At 40.1% G+C, this 19,287-nt stretch overlaps 1 protein-coding gene across 1 annotated transcript in view; it reads right to left on the bottom strand.

Annotated features, from left to right (window-relative positions):
- The window catches only part of Cwc27 (CWC27 spliceosome associated cyclophilin), a 162,540-nt gene that overhangs the window by 32,723 nt on the left and 110,530 nt on the right, over positions 1-19,287 (bottom strand). The window contains exon 12 of the mRNA XM_051182887.1: positions 3,860-3,969. Coding sequence (XP_051038844.1) covers positions 3,860-3,969 — 110 coding nt within the window. The remainder of the gene's footprint in view (positions 1-3,859; positions 3,970-19,287) is intronic.

The following is a 19,287-nucleotide window of genomic DNA, read 5'->3' on the forward strand; positions in this document are numbered from 1 at the left end:
GCCTTGTGGGTAAGAAGCTACAAATGGCTACACACTTTTGCAATCACATCTGATGGGAGATGTCATTATGTATATATGTTTCTCATACTGGTTAATGAATAAAGCACTGTTGGCCAATAGGAAAGGAAGATAGGAGGGACTAGGAGACAAGGAGGAAAGAGGAAGTAGTAAGAAAAAGTCAAGATGGAGAGTCTGGAGAGAATAGAACCGCCGTTCCTCAGCTCTCGGTAAGACCACGTGGAAATACATAGAAATGGGTTAATAATTAAGACAGAACTAGCCGACAAAAAACTAGTACCTGGCCAACAACATTGTGTCTAATACAGAGTCTCTATGTGTTAATTGGCGCTGGCGTGGCAGCGGGACAGGACCAGCGGCGGGAGGAAAAACCTTACTCCTTACACACATCTCCTCCTGGTTACAGTTGACAGACTTCTGGAACTTGAGCAGCAAACATGGGCTAAGGATGAGAACTTTCTACTTAGGTTTTAAAGAGTTCCTCCTTATGAAGAGGAGGGATGGAGCACAACCAGCCTGAAAATTCACGGGCCTAATACCAAGTTTGATATTTTAACTCAATCCTCGGTTCCTCATTCTTCAAGGGAGATGTGAATGCTGGTCCAACATGAGAGTGATAGGAATAGGAGGCAGGAGAAGCACTTAGGCTCCATAGTCAATCTTAGAGCGTTAAGATTACAGTTCAAGGAAAAATTAAGTAGTAAATATAGTCTAGTTTGCGTTCAACAAAGAAGAGGTGTCAAAATACTTGCAAGAAACACAGCAGCAGTTGCTAAAAAAAGGCAGTGAAAAGTATATCACTTTATAAAATACTCGATTCCCTCAGGGGCAAGAATGAAAAACAGACATATTACCATGGTTGCTACTTCAATAAAATGTCATCACAGGCAACCTGAGGGCCACCTGTGTCAGGAGTTGGTCATTTTTATCTGCTTTTAGAGTAAATATCCTAGAATTAAGATCTTCAATAATGTTAATATTCCTTGTTTTTAATTTAAATCTGACTCAGAAAAAAAAAAAAAACCAAAACACTCTATTGACTACAACTTTATTGTGTTTAATTTATAGTAAGAAAAAAGATTACTGCAAAGATTGGGGTTAATAGAGAAACAAAACAGAAATAACTACAACTTCATCACTCAGAACAGCCAGTGCTAATAGTTTTGGTAAATGCCATTTAAGAGTGTGTGCATACATGCTTGTTTATGTTTTATACATGAATATCTTGGTATATGTATCTTCATATCTAACTAATTTGAATCTTAAAAGTAAGCCATATGAATTTTTAAAGGTGATTCTTGTATAATTGGAAATGTATACATAATTTTAAAGACTTATTTTTATTTTGTGTATATCTGTGTAATCATACAGTGTATTTCATTTGTACGTGGGTACCCATAGAGACCCAAAGCATTGGGTCTCCTTGAAGCTGACTGACATCATAAGCAATTGTGAGAGCCACTCAACGTATGTTCTGAACTCAGGCCCTCTGCAAGAGCAGTATATGATTCTAATAGGCAGGGTCAAATCTGCAGCCTGGAAATATACGTTTTGAGAAAATAAAGAATAATAAAAGCAAGGAACAAGAATTTCTTAGTGGAATGAAAATGTAAAATTTCCTAGAGAATTAGGCTAAAGGCTTTTCATTTTTATGGCCAATTATCATGCTAGTGACATATGCATAAAACCATTAAAAACAAACAAAATCTCCTTGCTTATTCTGGGCTTCTCTCTCATTTAAGATTAAGTAAAAGACATAGGTCAGAAGATATGACACTACATTTATGGGGCACATTGTAGGTGATGGTAGCACCCACAATGGAGGTATTTCTGGTTGGCATTTGCTGGGGGAATGACTCAGTATGCAGGCTTCCATTAAAGGAACATGTATAAGCAAGAGTCTCCTACTAGACCAATGTGCTTCAGTCTACTTTTCACTGTTCCGTGGCTGGGGGAGATGTCCCAGAGTAAAGAAGACACCATGTTATTTCCTGCTAGCAATGATTCCTTACTGCATAGAATAAATCTAAATCCTTACTGTGGTTTAAATATGAGCCATCCTTAGCATCTCTCCTCTTTGAACGAGGGTGAAGACTTCCCACACAAAGTCCTCCTGCCTCACCACATACTGCTGTACTTCACCTGGGTGTCTCCTGGTTGATCTGTAAACTCAGGAAGATCACTTTCTCAGAGAGACCTTCCTAGGCTCTTTGGTCATGCGTAGATTCTACTGTTAACATTTATATAGTTCTTTGGACCCATTCTTTCGACAATGCTCACAGTTTTCTGTTGGTATTACTCACTTAATGGGCTCTTTCCCTGGATAGTTCAGAGAAGTCAGGGAGCTACCTACCTGTTGACCACTAAAAATAGAGATTAGGTTCTTAACTTTTAACTTTTTTTTTTTCTTTTTTTCCTCCGGTTTTTGCAAGACAGGGTTTCTCTGCTCTTGATCTGTGGATCAGGCTGGCCTGGAACTCACAGAGATTCGAGTGCTGGGATTAAATGTGTGTGCCACCACTGCCCAGCCAGGTTAGATCCTTAACAGTTATTTGCTTTAAGGCTGGGGGTGGGGTGGGTAACTACTACAAATGTAGTTGCTATGTGTGCAGAACGTTGTGACCCCCAAGAACAAGTTAAGAATACACTTCTTAATTTCAGTCCGTGTGCCATTTCTTTTGAAAACTATGTTAGAACTCTTTAATTAAAATCTCCCACACCAGATTTCTTGTTGAACTTTCCCTGTCATTATTTCCATGTTAAGTATCAAGATCATGGTCCTTTCTTACCAGTAATTAAATGTCATTTATAACACAGTTTTTGATTAGATTAACTTAACCAAAAAGGCTTAGAATTTTAATATACTTTTATTTTGATCTCTAAAATAGCATATGCTCATACACGCAAGGTAACACCAAAAATTGATTTTAGACCCCCCTAAGATTTTTAAATTTCATGTGTATGAGTGTATACTATGTGCATGCTTGGTGCCAGAGGGGTCCAGAAGAGGGTGCCCATCCCTTGGAACTGGAATGGCTGTGTGGGGGCTAGAAACTAAACCCTGCTCCTTTGCAACAGCAGCAAGTGCTCTTAACCGCTGAGGCACTGCAGCTCCAGCCTCACGCCTTTTCAACATAAAGGGCAATGAAAGGAACTGTTTTATCAATTGCCTACACCCGGCAAGCTTATTCTATCCCCCCTCCCCTTCTTTCTTTTCTTCTTTTCGAGACAGGGTTTCTCTGTGGCTTTGGAGCCTGTCCTGGAACTCGCTCTGTAGACCAGGCTGCCCTTGAACTCATAGAGATCAGCCTGCCTCTACCTCCCAAGTGCTGGGATTAAAGGTGTGCGCCACCACTGCCTGGCTTTACCTCTTCTTATCTGCTAATTTTTTCATATCACTACTTTAACACTTTGAGAAATTGTCTTGCAACAAACACACAGGGAAAGCAATGTACAGACCAAACCCTGTAATCTTGGGCAGGATGCTATTCCATGTTCAGCGTGTGACACTGAGCCAGAAGAGGGCCTCACACTGTCACATGGAGCCTTTGCTGCTGCATGTATGACAGGAGGCACTACTCAGTGCATTTCTGGAAACTTCATGAAGCTCTCGTAATTGACATGAGTGGATCAGTAGAAATTTCAAAGTTTCGAGGATATTTTACATAACTATCTGAGAAGAACTTTAAAATCTGGTCCCTATGAGTGGCCCAGGTCACTGCACTCTTCCATGTACTCTGTCTTCTTCAGGGCTTCCCTGGACACACAACGATACACAGCAACACTGGAAAGGCATAAAAACAAGCACGGAGCTACATATGGACGCTGGTTTTGTAGTTACCTGATCTTCCCGAGATGTCCCCTTCTTTGGCTGTTGCTTCCTCAAAGCTTCATACTTTTCCTTTTCTCGCCTGTACTCTGCCACAGCGCCATCTGGGGCAGCCTCTTCCTCTGCAGAACAAGAGCAAATACTCAGTGTGGCAGCGCAAAGGCCTGTGGGTCAGGTACATATTCAGCTCTCCAAACAGGGAGCTCAAATTTTTTTCTCCTATTAGTTAAAACAAAACCAAAAACAAACAAAACAAAAAAAAAAAAAACAAGCCAACCCGACCCATCAAAATCTACTATTTTTCCCAACTACAAAGTGAACATCAATAAACGTATTAGATTTTGCAGTTTTTTTTTTTTTTTCTACACCATACCATTTTGGCTTTCATTTACATATTCACTTAAGGCTGACTGTAAAATAAGAAATCTCACTTTAAAAATAATTTAGATTTTTCTAACATCCAACAATACTAGACCACATGGGGATATACAGATTAATAGAAATGGATTAATAATTAAGAGCCCAGCTAGCTCAGTCAGTAGAGCATGGGACTCTTAAGCCCAGGGTTGTGGGTTTGAGCCCTATGTTGGGCACCATTGTGGATGGAAGTTTTTGTCCTGCCTGGTCCCACAGCTGTTTAGTTCCAAGTAAATGCAGAGAGGCTTATATTAATTATAACCTGTGGCTCAGGCTTATTGGCTAGCTCTCTCTTAATTATTAATCCATTTCTATTATCTCTGTATCTGCATGTGGTCTAGACTTACCAGTGATGCCTGGGCCTATTTCTTCCTTAGCAGCTACATGGCATCTCTCTCGTGACCCACTCTCTGAGACTCTTCCCAGAATTCTCCTAGTCTGGTAGCTCTGCCTATACTTCTTGCCTGGCTATATCCTCCCTGTCCATTGGCCAAAACAGCTTTATTCATCAGCCAATAAAAGGAACACACATTTGTAGCATACAGAAGGACCTCCCACATCAGAAAATAAATATACCCACCAAAGTATGTTAAGACATCAGAAGCAGAAAAAGGTGTTCTGCTAAGTCAGAATTTAGACAAATCTACACAATCCAGCAATTCAATGAACAAACAATATCTTGTAATAGTGTCAGAGATACACAATTAGTAACCACTTGTGAGGCAGGGATGCCATATAGAAAATTATATTTTCATAATAAATTTAAAAAGATTATTTTTACACTTTTCCTTGAATTACATTTTTGATTCTCAGTCTTCTTGTTAACCCTAACAGCTGCACTTGCACCATCCTGGGGCCTAGCCCTTGACATGGCTTTAAGATCCTTATGCGAGGCAGTCAATGCAATCCCCCCCCCCCAACCCCATGGTGCCGGGGCTCAAATACAGGGTTTCATACCTGCTCAGCACATGTTCGACCAATGAGATACACACATCCCAGCCCTAGCGTATTCTTTCCTAGTTGCATCTCTCTCTCTTTTTATATTTATTTTTTATTTAAATTTGAAACAAGCTTGTTTTACACGTCAAACCCAGTTCCTGCACCCTCCCATCCTCCCCTGTTTCTCCCCACAAATCCCCATCCTATCCCCTTTCTGCTCCCCAGGGAGGTGAGGCCTTCCATGGGGAGTCTTCCAAGTCTGTCATATCATTTGGAGCAGGGCCCAGGTCCTTCCCAATGTGTCTAGGCTGACAGAGTATCCCTCTATATGGAATGGGCTCCCAAAGTCTAGGGATAAATACTGATCCACTACTAGAGGCCCCATAGACTGCCCAGTCCTCCCAATTAACACCACATTCAGTGAATCAGGATAGGTCCTATGCTGGTTTCCCAGCTATCAGACTGGGGTCCATGAGCTCCCCCTTGTTCAGGTCAGCAGTTTCTATGTGTTTCTCCAGCCTGGTTTTGACCCCTTTGCTCATCACTCCTCCATTTCTGCATTGGCTCAGTGTTTAGCTGTGGGTGTCTGCTCCTGCTTCCATTAGCTACTGGCTGAAGGATCTAGGATGGTGTATAAGGTAGTCATCAATCTCATTATCGGAGAAGGGCCTGCCACTTCTTTGCCCTGTTCCCCTCAAAGTGTTTTCCATTTCTCTTGAAACCATCCTACTCTCTTGATTCCCTGCCTTTCATCATTTTTTCTTTCAGGGATACTAAGAGCATTCTACCTCTCCATCCCCCAGTTAATTTCATAGACTACTTCCTATGCACCTTGTAGGTCCCAGCTTGGCTGGTACTTGGCCCAGGCACCCTTCCTGGTGGCAGTCATTGAGGCTGGTGTGGATGTTCCTCTGAGCTTCTGGACAGCCCCTTAGCACTTATCAGACTTTATGCAATTTATTATTTACTCTTCCTACTAGGGGACATTGCAATCCTTGAGGAAAAGTCATGTTTCTCCATCACTTAGAGCAGAGTTCAGTAAGTGATACATGTTGATAACTAACAAAATAAGTGAAGGAAGGAGAACATGAACAGGTAGTAGGTCAGTCTGATCCCCAGATTTACACTGCTGCAGGAGAACTACACGGGAACCTGGGGTCTTTTGTCATGTTATATTCATATTCTATCTTTTCCCTGTGGCAGAATTTGGTAAAATTCTAATGATAACAAATATCCTCAGAGCTAGGTAGCATTAAATATGAAAGACAAGTCCTAAGATTATCAGGCACACGGGACTAAAAGCCTGTATTTGTGGTGAGAACTTAAAAAAAAAAAAAAATAAAAAATGGGAATGTTGAGCTACCACTGCCACAGCTAAGTCAATATTCAGCCACACTTGTTCTAATGACTCTAAAATGCATTCCTTTATGAATGATTTCTATTAGCAAGGGCAGTGTCTTGATTTCACTTTTAAAGGAGTGTTTTCAAAGTAGACTTTAAAAATCACTAAAATAAAGAAGGTCTTACCCTGTACCCCAGGCTGCCCTCAAATGTTAGGATCCTTCTGCTTCAGCCTCTTCTGAGGCTACAATCACAGAGGCTTGCTAACATACCCAGCTTCAATAAACATAGTCTTTAAATCGTGCAACAAGGAAGCCTTATAGATCAAAATTGAGAAGCTAGCAATAGGTAAATTTAGGCATTAATACAGCATGGAAATTCTACAGCTGTGCCGACTAGAGTAAAAGCCTTCAAGTAATTTAGAGAATAGTACTAATCTCATCTTGGAATCCAGTAATGACACAAGATTTAAAGATGCTATATTGAGGGATACTTTATATACAGTGAAAGGCATCCAGGGACAAATTATAACCACCCTGGTATTGTTTGTACTGTGTTTTTCTACTGTAATCAAGATGCATAATAATGCTTAGCCTTAAAAAAAGTATCTGATAGGAGCCCACTTACCCTCTTCAGGCAACAGCTGCTTCTCTGCCACTATAGCTTTGTATTCTAGAAGCTCACATAAGTGAAATTATTCTGTATGCACTCTTTCATGTCTTACTTCTTTCATTTATCAAATACATGCACATTGTTGGGTAATCCTTTACAGTCACAGTATGATTTTTCTCTAATTTATTAATTTTTGCACTAGCTGAGTGCCATCTGCATGGTTTCGACTTCTCCATACTAGAATTAACTATCAGAGCATACATCTGGGTCCAGCATCCCCGGGGCAAGCACAGTCTAATACCATCCTGCTCACATAATATTCAGCTTACACTTCCCTTGTTTCTGGTATCTCCTTTCTGTCTCTCCCTTCTCCAACCTTCTTTATAAGCATGCACAGTTGCCTAAATATTTACATGGAGTTGGGCCACATTTTATTTAGCACTTCCATGTATTTATAGGATTATGTAGTATGTGACAGATGATAGAACAGGAAGTAGGGCATTTGTTTCTCTTATGTTTAAATCATCCTGAACAAACAAAAACTAAATAAGCAACTGGATGTTTTTAGTAGTATAAAATGGCACAATCAGATACATAAAAAATCAAAAAAAAAAGTTTCCAGAGTGGTCTATGTTTTATTAAATTTCTTGTAAATCTCAATTTATACTGGATTATGATTCAGTAACACACTATGACTACTCATCAACCAACATTTTTGTGGAATATGTGAAATAGGAATTTAGGGCAGAAAGAAAGAGCATGTATAAAAGACCTGATACATGTTAGGCACCAAGTTGGGGTACTTTTGACAGCCATGAAGGAAGTGTCCAAAAACTTACTTTACAAATGAGAGGGGGAGAGAGAGAGAGAGAGAGAGAGAGAGAGAGAGAGAGAGAGAGAGAGAGAGAGACAGAGAGATCCAAAACTAAAACCCAGCAACACAGGATCCCACAATAAGATCTGGTGATGACAGGCTGAGCCCAGGTCTATAAGATAATAGAGGTTTTCAATTAAAACTTAAAGTTCAGACCACTTCATGTGACTAATACTCAGAGATGTTTTGAAAGGAATGTGAAGGGTAAACAAACATAACATATGTGAAAATATTAAGAAATCCAGCCACTTAAGATAAAGTAAGCACCAGAATTTGGATTCATGGGTAGAACACCACTATCCTAGAGGGTTTAAATATTTCTTGTTATAGCATTAGAATAAAAATGTAAACTACTAGCTATCTCAAAGACAAAGTCAGGTCAGATCTTAAAGGGGCCGGAGGAGATGAGCACCCAGCAACACCAGGACCACACCCTTACAACTGGAGTACCAGAACCATATGTTAAGGCGAGAACCTTCTAACTCTAAGCACTTCACTTACAGATGAGGCAACTAAATGTTAAGTATGTTAAGTTATTTAGCTAGTGTTTATGTGAGGCAGCAGCTACAACTTATAATCCAACTGTAATAAGAGTACAAATCCTGCTTGTCATAATCCTTCCTCTGCAACTTTATTCTTTGCTCCATTTGAATTCTTATCTATCTAGCAAATGAACTGATGATATCTAACCCACAAACTTCATTCTGCAGGTAAAATAATTTATGTCTTCCATGGCTCTGGGATGAGAACTCAAGGAGCTAGCAGCTCCATCTAAGAAGTAACATAAACCAAGCGAGCATCAAGTAAAAAAGCATTCTTCAAGCAAGTAAGTCAGCAAGCATGCAACCAACTAACCAACCAATCACCAACCAACACGTATTTATAATATCTTCTATACTCCAGAAGCCTGCTTATAAATGGTTTTAAGTGGCACTGGATTCATCACTTCAAAAAAAAAATTTGTGAAATTTCCATAATAAATAAAAACTTTTTTGTAAATGAATGCCATATTGTAATAATAGTAAATATATTTGAATGACCAAAGGGACAGTTTGCTACTAATGTGCAGTTATATTTATTACATAGTCTGGAAATGGCAATATGCTTTTTTCATCAAAATTTTAATTTATTTTAACCAGAACTTGAATCCAGGAAAAGTGCTACACTTGTACACTTGAAAATGACTACCACAAAAAACATTTAAAGAAAAGACTTCCTGTGTGCCAAATACTGGTAAGTGAATTATGTTCTTAATCCTTATAACCATCAACGCTATGAGAAGGCATGCTATTAATCCCACTTTGCTGATTGGTAAATTAAGGTACCAAAAGATTTAATCATTTAACTCATAGACATTAAACTGGGGATGGAGTGTAAACCTATGTTTTCTGGCTCTAAAGTAATATGTTTCAACTAGTTTAGTTGCACTCATGTGTGTGTGTGTGTGTGTGTGTGTGTGTGTGTGTGTGTGAGACAGAGAGAGAGAAAGAGAGAGAGAGAGAGAGTGACAGACAGACAGAGACAGAGACAGAGAAACCAAAAAGAACAGTTATAACTGAACATGCAAAGGCATTAGGAAATACAACCATATTCTAGTAAACAAAACTGAATATAGAAGCAGGCCCTTCGAGGCTGGGGAGATGGCTCAGTGGTTGAGAGCACTGGCTGCTCTTCTAGAGGACCCAGGTTCAATTCCCAGCACCCACATGGCAGCTCACAACTGTCTGTACTTCTGTTCCAGGAAATCCAACACCCTCACAGACACACATGCAGGCAAAATACCGATGCACACACAATAAAAATTAATTTAAAAAAACAAGAGAAGAGGCCCTGTACTCCTCTCAGGTTTCAGCTGCGTGGCTCAATGGGCAATGAAAGAGGGCAAGGGCAGTGATTGCCACCTCCAAACAATTTTTATGGCCTTTCCTTTACTCCCCAGCCCTCCCCCATCACCGCTCCTGTTCCCTCAAGCACTCAACACTCACCATACCTCCAAAGGGACCGTACGGTGACTGCTGTTGTCTGAAGCACCTTTCACTTGTAAACTCTAGGCCTGTTCCTGGCCTTGCATAGATCTTGTACTGTATTAGGTGCTCAATAAACAGTAGCAAAAAGGGACAAATAATCATTTTAGGGTACTGAATTATAACAATGTCTACAGTCATCTTTACTGTTACTGGATGGAATAGGTCTTTGAGTGTTGCTAAATGTCCTGGGACCCCAGAATACACAGACTTTCCCAAGAGGTAGTTGACTCATTAAATTGAGTGGTAAGGGAATATGGGATTTATGACCCCTGTTTAAATTGATGGGAACTTGAAGCAGACCTCACTGAGGAAAGCCCATGGACACCAAGTGTTCTGAGTAGAATCTCTGTAGAAGTTGTAACCATTCACCTTCTTTACCTTCTCCCTGAAGAAGCTGCAGGGGATAAAGGACACATTTTTTCCTACCCCGGCTACAATGACCTTTCTTTCTTTCTTTCTTTCTTTCTTCCTTCCTTTCTTTCTTTCTTTCTTTCTTTCTTTTGAAAACCTATTATGGCAATGATTGTAATGGAAAGTGCCGGTGATATCTAAATGACTGCACAATGCAATACATTACTTACTATCATTTTTCATTACTATGGCAAATAATATTTATTATTATTTGCCAGGATATAAATCTTACTTTGTCTAGAAGATCCATGTTAGGATTATAATAACAATAAGCAGTATCTTTGGTATACACATGTTCACAAAAACTAGACGGAAACCTAAGAAGTTTACATTACTATGAGTGAAACTTCATTTTTGCAATTTCATTGTGTACAGAGGCTGGGTTTTTTCTTCTTCATCTTTGAAGCATCCTCTAGTGTATTTTCATGCTACAACGAAGCAATATTGGCTCCATCTGGTGGTCAACAAGCTTCTGTAGTTTCATGAGGTTCAGTCAAAGTGGTTAAAGCATTTAGGGGTTACTTGAAATATATCTGAACACTGAACTATCTCAATGCTGATATTAATCAAGTTTAATACCATCTTATTTAGAAGGAAGTGCTATTTTTTCTCCTGTACTTAGACTCACTGCTTCGTAGTACTTGGGACTTACAATAATTCTTAAGTCACACAGAATGTTTCCCTCTGTGCCATTCTATCAGCTAATTGAGAAATGTGCAGGTAACAAGTTTCCTAGAACAAGAGTTAAATGTGCCAGATTCTCAGACTGGATTCCAGTTGGACCTCCAGCTGTATTTCCCATCAGACATTTGTACAACAGTAGCCTGTGGGAGCTCAGACCCAGAACTTCTGTATATTTGCATTGTAGTCAAAGCCTCATCTTGATTTTTGAATTATGTGTCAGAGGATTGAGTCCAGAATCACAACATGAAACATCAATGCTCAAAGTCCTCAGCAATCTGCTAATTTTACAGATGGAGAGAACGAGCCTCAAAGAAGTTAAATGCATTAAACTGTGAATTCTGGAAAGCAAGCGACTTAACTTGCTTTTCTTACATTTATTTATTTTCTGTGTATTCATTTTATGTGTGTGTGGGTACCCATGTGCCATGGTGCACATGTAGAGGTCAGTGGACCGGAGTGTGTTTTGTTCTTCACATGAATGTCAAGGTCTTTGGTTTGTTTGGCAGCAAGTGCTTTACCCACAAAACATCGCTCTGCCCTACCTTATTTTTGCGGCAAGGTTCCACTAAATCTATTGCTCACTGATCCAGCTCTGGAGATCAGCCTGTCTCCACTCCTCACTGGGGTTACAGGCACGCACAGCCATATCTGGCTTTTGTGTAGGTCCTGGGGAGTTGAACATTCACAGCAAGCGCTTTTACCTCTGAGCTATTCATCTCTCCCCTGTGTAGCCCTGGCTGTCCTGGAACTCTTTCTATAGACCAGGCTGGCCTTGAACTCACAGAGATCTTCCTGCCTCTGCATTCTAAGTGCTGGTATTAAAGGCGTGTACCACCATGCCTGGCATTCACTGCAGATATTTTCAACAGCACAGTGTCATCATTTATGAAACAAAGTGTGTCATTAACATTTTAAAAGTTACTGAGGATTGGTGTGGAGAAATGGCTCAGTAGTAAGTGCTTGCTGCTCAAGTTCCATTCCCAGGACCCATGCTGGGGAGCACAAACCACATGAAACCTCAGCTTCAGGGGACCAGAAGCTTACTCTTGGCCTCTGTGTACCCACAAACACTAACAATACATTCTAAGTAACATTTTCTAAGTATTTTCTTCCTTTTATTTATATTGCCTTAACATGTTAGAAGTAACAACAACAACAAAATTAAAACCCACTTCTATCTAAATGCAGAAATTTACTGGTTTTGCTCTGGATCATATTTCTTTGTTGGGTCTATAATTCAAGTAACAGCTATTTTGGTAGCAATTTATAGTCATAACAGCACTTAATTGAGGTTATCATACAACATCACACTAAAATATATTTAAATCCATTTAGGTCATATTATTATATTAAGAAGAAGGGAAATTCGGTGAGGTTGTGGATGTTTATAATCCCAACAATTGGGAGGCTCAGTTGGGAGATGAATTAGTTCAAGTTCAGCAGGATGCACATGAGGAAGAGGGGAAATCATTCTTTGAAAATGAAGAATGGATGATAAGATGAGGAATAGAGAAAATGAGGTGATGTGATCATGAAAGTGATAACTCAAGGAACCGGGATTTGGCAAAAGGAAAGTGCTCACATTTGGGCCAACACTTCAAGAAACTACTCTTAAGTATGTTGAGTCTTTTATAAAACTCTAGAAGGATTTAAAGGTTTAGTTTTAATTGTAGCTCTAGCTTGAGGTAGTTGATGACACTACAGTTCTAAGTTTCTTACTCTTTGGAATCTTCTACTTTAGGCAAAGATTTTTTTTTTTTTTCCTAGCTTTTTCAGAATGCCACAATCAAAATGGGAAAACACATCTGACTTCTAAAGCAGCACAGTGCTTCACTGTGTCAGAACAGGTTATGTGCTTTGCCCATGTTTTCTCCCTATGAACACAGTTTACATGCACTGGTCTTCCCTAAAATCCAGGGTTAGTGACAGCCCTAACAAATCAAATCCTCTGACAAGTGACCCTGTCCACACGTTCTCCTGGACCTGGCTTTGGAGGGTGGGTGGGGTCACTCTGTTTAGCTTTAGCCTGATGCTGAGCCCAGCAACCAGCAACAGGTCCCCTTGTTCGTGGCTTGTTTTGCTTTACAGCTCAAAGGTCACTTGGTAGGAGCTCTGCCCCTGACATGCACTAGTAAGCTAGGGCAGGCACTGAGGCGCTCAAATGGTTTAGACTCAGCATTTGCAAAGTGGAAATTCTCGGTTAAATTACTCCTCAGGCTGGGGAAGAGTGAACTGTAATAAAGGCTGTGGCATGACAGGGTTCTGCACAGTGTCCATGTTACATAAATATGAGGTATTATTATTTGGCAGTGAGTAATAGGCATTGCATTTTACAAATCTATAAGCAATATTTTACAGTCATAACTCCTTTCAAATAATTAAATCTCACTTGAAGAAGCAGAAAGTAGATACAATTTTTTATTTCAGGAACATACAGGTTCAAATAAAAGATATTTCTGTACATTCAGTCCTATTTTCAAGCCTATTCTCAAGCCCAAGAAGGAGAAATGTCAAAAATTCTTTTGTGAAATGATCAAAATTTAATTTACTTTTTCTATACATTTGGATGCAACCGTAGAGCAGCTGACCCATGTTTCCCTATCATTCTGATCTTGCTTAATATAGAGCAATATTTGCTGGCACCCTGACTGGTAGAGCACGCTCTGCCATTTCCATTTTCTGTGTACAGCATGCACTTCCACAGACAATGCCCTTACTGAGAGCTCCAGACACAACTTATTGAAATAGAATCGGGAACTGGTAGTCCTGGAAAGACCAGTGTGCCGCTTGGAAATCCATCCATTTCAGTAAAAGCTGAAAACTGGAAAAGTCTATGATGCCCGAATGTCCATCACTGTAAGTTTCCTAAGGGAAAGATTCTTCTTTTTCATTAATTTATGTGCCCACATAGTGCCTCTGCTATCCTGCACTAGATATAATCCACCTGAATAAATGAATGAATGTTTTCAAAAAGGCAAGCGACTTCAGCGGAAATGTATCTTAGAAGAGAAATCGCAAGAGAAAGTGGAGCTGGGAGCATCAGTGAGGGTTTGTAGCCCCGGCTCTTTAGGAGTAGCAACAGGACGGCCTGAGCCCGGCAGTTTGAGGGCAGTCTCACAAATGTGAGACTTCAGATAAGGGAAAAGGGCCAGGGGAAGGGAAGAGTGGAGTGACAGAGGGTATGAGCTGACGCTTTCCTGGTCCTGAGCAGTGAAGAGCTGTGCTAATCAAGGCCCTTTTTTAGGCTTACTGTCTCCAAGAATTTCCTAGGAAATTCTAAAAACTAGGTTGCTGGGTAGGGAGAGGGTCAACCAAGAATTAAGGATCTATTAAAAATATAAAAAGGAGTCCTGATAATGGGAGAGCTGATAAAAATAAACAAATAAGCACCCCTCTCCCCGCCCCCCACCCCGCTCCCACCAACTGAACTTTCGGGAGTTTAAATGGAAGTACCTTAATAGATGAGTAAAGTTGCTCTCAGAAACAATAGGCTAATAGGCTAAGTGAAAATCCCAGTACCACACAGGCTACCTCCCTCTAAGTGACGTGATAGGGCGGCCTCTAACCCACCCACCACCCCAAACAATACAGGCAGCATAGGCATTTGCCATGGCTGTTGGTTTCCTACCAAAAGTAGATGGCAGGGTCTACAGCTGAAGGCACCTTATACTTTGGTCATAGGATATGAAATCAAGCTAGGACTGAAATGGAAGTTTCTTCCTTATTGGTTAGTTTTCAAAATGTCAGAAGGTACTATGCATACTTCTGAGGGAGAATTATCAGCCAAAGTCTTACTCAGCTGAAGTGCCCTCTGGTCACAAATGAGCACAGGCAGCTGTTCTTTGATCAGATTTGAGGCCAACTTCACAGGAGGAAATCCTCATCCTGTACTGTGAACTTGGTCAAAAGCCTATGGTTGGGGAGTCCGTAGACCCCAGCTAAGGGGGTGAAATGTGACCATCAAACTGCCATTTAAATAATTACACTCATGTCTACAGATTTGTGCTCCTTTTCACAGTGGGCAGCGGTAACTACAAAAACCCATAAAGTCACGTGCTAAGGAAAGTGACTGTTGGATGCTCAGTCATAAAAGGGACTTCCAAGGCTCAGGGGATCTGGAAGAAGATAGTGTTAGAAAGAATGAGGAGTCTAGGAAAGAGTGGAGTAACGCTGAATGATGCTGAATGGTGTCTTGGGAACATGGCATCTGTTTCAGTCTTGATGTCACACTTGAGATTATAAATACAAGCCCTGTGCAAGATTGGGCCCGTCAACATCCTGTTATGGGGTAAGGGTTGAGAAAGGTAAGAAAGGCTCCCCCGCCCCCGGCCTCTTTCTCAGGACCTAGAGGGCCATAATAGAGACTAGGGGGTAGGGAGCTCACAATACCTAAGCCTTCACTGATTATATACTGTTATCACTGAGGGAGGGGATATATTTTCTTCAGTAGTCACTGATAATGAGCCCATGGTCCTACAAATAATTCCTCACCTAGAACCTGTGAGCAACCATAATCAAGCTCATTGGGTATTCAAACTGAATCAATAATTGAAAAGGGACTAGGTGGGAAGAGGGGGTCAGGGGGACAGGGGGGAGTAGCAGAGGGTAATGGGGTGGAATGACAAACACTGCACATACGTATAAAATGCCATAATAAGGCCTATTCTATACAATCAGCGCATGCTAATTAAAAAAGAAGTAGCAGAAATATACTGCTCATCAAGGTAACTTGTCAAACTAAAATCTCCAAATGTGGTATTGCAAAACATACTTTCTAGGTAAAAGAAAAAAAAAAAAATCCAAAATGGCTTCTGTTTTGAAAGCGCACAAATTAATACTTTAATGTAGACGATTATTTGGGGTTGTCTGATAAGTTCCATAAACAGAATCGCCACTAAAGCAACCTTACACGCCTTCTTGGTGAAGTGAAATATTTCTCACTCTCTTATTTTGGATTAGAACATAATTAGAGTCACATTCTCACTGATTAATTTTAAAAAGTCTTTGGCTCAGTCACTAAATAGAACAAAATGAATGGATGGGATTGAATATTTAGGGTTACCGGCCTCCCAAGGTTCTTCATGTCATCAAGGCATGTAGTAAATACATGAAGCTACACAGATTAATAACAGTAAAAATAAGTAAGGCAATTCTTACTATTCGTTCCCAATCCTCACCCAGCATCCTTACGAAATACATGCCACAGACTAGCAAAATCTTTGGCAGAAATAGAGTAAATTTTGAAATTATTTTCCTTTCAATCACACCCACATGGGTGAAAATACACACAATTATTCTTCTATAGATGTCTCACATGGCAACTTACTACAACATGGACTAAAGTATGAGGGATTTCTCTGTGAGCTTTGTAGCAGGCATGACACAAAGGACTGCTTTTTGATGTTGTTTTCCCATAGCCAACTTGTGTCTCAAGGTCTCCAATGAAGCTTAGCTAAGACGGGCAGAAATAAACCAGAAGAGTGGAAAAAAAGAAAGCAGTGATGCTGATCCTCAGCTTGGGTCATGTGAAGGGAGTCCAAGGTATAAGGATGCTTAAGGTCTAAGGATAAGGTATGGTAACAGTGCCGAGTACATACTGCCAAACAGCAACAACACCCTGTTTTATTAATAACAAAAACAGAAAAATTCAGCCAACAAATGGAGAAATATATTAGGGTATACACATATAGTGGAAAAATATTTAGAAAAAGAAGGGAACAAATTACTAGTATAGGGAACAAACAGCAGATGTATTATGCAGATGAGGAGCCAGGCACACACCGACCACGCCACCTATATGTAACTGTAGATAAGTAGAAGCATAATGAGGCAGTTTTATGGGGCCAAGGTCTCTGTTGGAGAGTTACTACAGTGGGTTACCTGGGAACCTTTGAAAGATAACAGAACTGTTCCATATCTTTATTGTAGTGGGGATTACATAACTGTGGATTTTCTTTTTTCTTTTTTTTTTTGGGTCAAATCTCATTCTGTTGCACACTTAAAATTGGTGAATTTCTGCATAAAGCATATATTCATAAAATTGAATTTTTAAAGATACCATACTATCTTATTTTACCATTATGGGAGAAATAATACAGCTATTTAAGTGGCTAAAATGATATTGGCTATAATTTCTATCTTTATGAAATTTTTATTTACTTTTAATTTTGTTGTACATTGTTATTTAGTCTAATTTCCTTGCCCTCCCAGTGGTTTTATACATACATACATACATTACACTGTAGTATTTAAAACTTGCTGAATTAAGAAATGAACCAATCAACATTCCATGGGGAATTCTCTAGCACAACAAAAATTTCTGCAATGTTTACTTTCTCAACAAGGCATGAATCAGTAAAAGCACTTCATGTGCCAAGAAATGGAATTTACACAAGTCTAGGTGGTACATATCAATCATGTGATGTGGCCGTGTGTGTGTGTGTGTGTGTGTGTGTGTGTGTGTGTGTGTGTGTGTGTGTGTGTAGGAGGTTGACAGTGGTGTCTTCCTTCATCATGCTCCACTTTAGTTTCTGAGACAGGGTCTGAACCTGGAGTCCCCTAACTGGAACAATGGTGGGCTAATGAGCTACAAGGATCTGCGTGTTTCTGCCCGCCAGCACTGGGGTTACAGACATGCTGGCTTTTCCAGGGGTGCCAGAGATCAAACTTACATCCTCATGTCCGTGCAGCAGGTGTTTTATCAATCGAACCATCTCCCTAACCTTGAGGTGGCCTCTTGATGCTATCAACAGAGGACTAAGCACGAAACATATGAGTCTGCTGCCAGGATAACATGGCACACTGTTTTTGCCATCAACTTACAAGTAGAAGAAACAGATTCCAAAGTATCAATGAAGTATGGTAAATACATAATCCAGTAACATAGCTGCCAAGTCTATGTGCATAGCTGTGGCACCACAAACCATCAACTTGCTGTACAACCACGTTTCTAAGGGATCATTTCTCAGCTCCTCTCTAATTTTATGGGGCTAGTGGTATATGCAGGTGTGATGGATATTATTGGTTGTCAACTTGACTACATCTGGAACGAACACAATTCAAAAATGGAGGGTACACTTACGAGACATGTTTTTGCCTGTTTTGAAGTGGGTGGATCCACTTCTAGTCCTGACTTTCGAAGTAGGAAGAGATACACTTGACCCAGATCTTGAATGGGAAGACACATGACTTTAATTAAGACCTTGAAGCAGGGAAACGCACCTTTAATCTGGGCCACACCTTCTTTTGGGAGCCTTTGCTTTTTTGGCTGCTTGCCCTTGCCTTGCTTGCACGTCCAATCATCTGCTGACACTGGAGCCTACTTCTCTGGGATTTCAGCATACACTGAAGACCAGCTGAGACAGCCAGCCTCGTAGACTAAGCAAGCACTGGATTCTCAGACTTCCTGTTCACAGCCAGCCATTGTTGGATTAGCCGGTCTGCAGCCTGTAAATCATTCTAATAAATCCCACATACTGGGAGAGATTCATCCTGTTAGTTTGGTTACTTAGAGAACCTGACTGAAATACTATGTGATGATATGACTATAGTTCAGTATACTTATGATTTATTCTATATTAGTGTTATCAATAGAATTATAATGCAAGCCAAAAATAGAACTTAAAATAGTCTAGCAGTGATATTAAAAATAAAAGTGGATGAAATTATAATCATTAAAAGGCTTAACCTAATATTAATATACTATATCAATATGCAATTAACATAGTTACAAATGAGGTAGCTAGTATGTTTTGTTTTTAAGACTAAAATCTGGTTTATATGCCATGTTCACAGTGTATCTCAGTTTAGAACAGGCACAGTTCAACTCAGATTAGATTCACCTATAAGGCTTCAAAAATCACTGGTGCCTAGATCTTATACCCTGGGCTTTGGAAGACCCAGAAGACCCAAAAAATGAAGAAAAATTAAAGAACCAGCAGTCTACCAATTAGGAGGCATCAGGAAGGGCACCTTAGAGAGATGATCTTAAATAAACACCTGAATACCAGCATTCATTAGATACAGAAAACATTCTAAGAAGAGCAAGCTAGGAGGTCAAAGGCCAATAGGTGAAATAAGGTTTGAGTGTTCAAGAATTTAGTCCTGGGTGAGTGACGCGATCCATGTGGGAGTCA

The sequence above is a fragment of the Phodopus roborovskii genome, unplaced genomic scaffold, assembly GCF_943737965.1.
Source record: "Phodopus roborovskii unplaced genomic scaffold, PHOROB, whole genome shotgun sequence".
Lineage (NCBI taxonomy): Eukaryota > Metazoa > Chordata > Mammalia > Rodentia > Cricetidae > Phodopus > Phodopus roborovskii.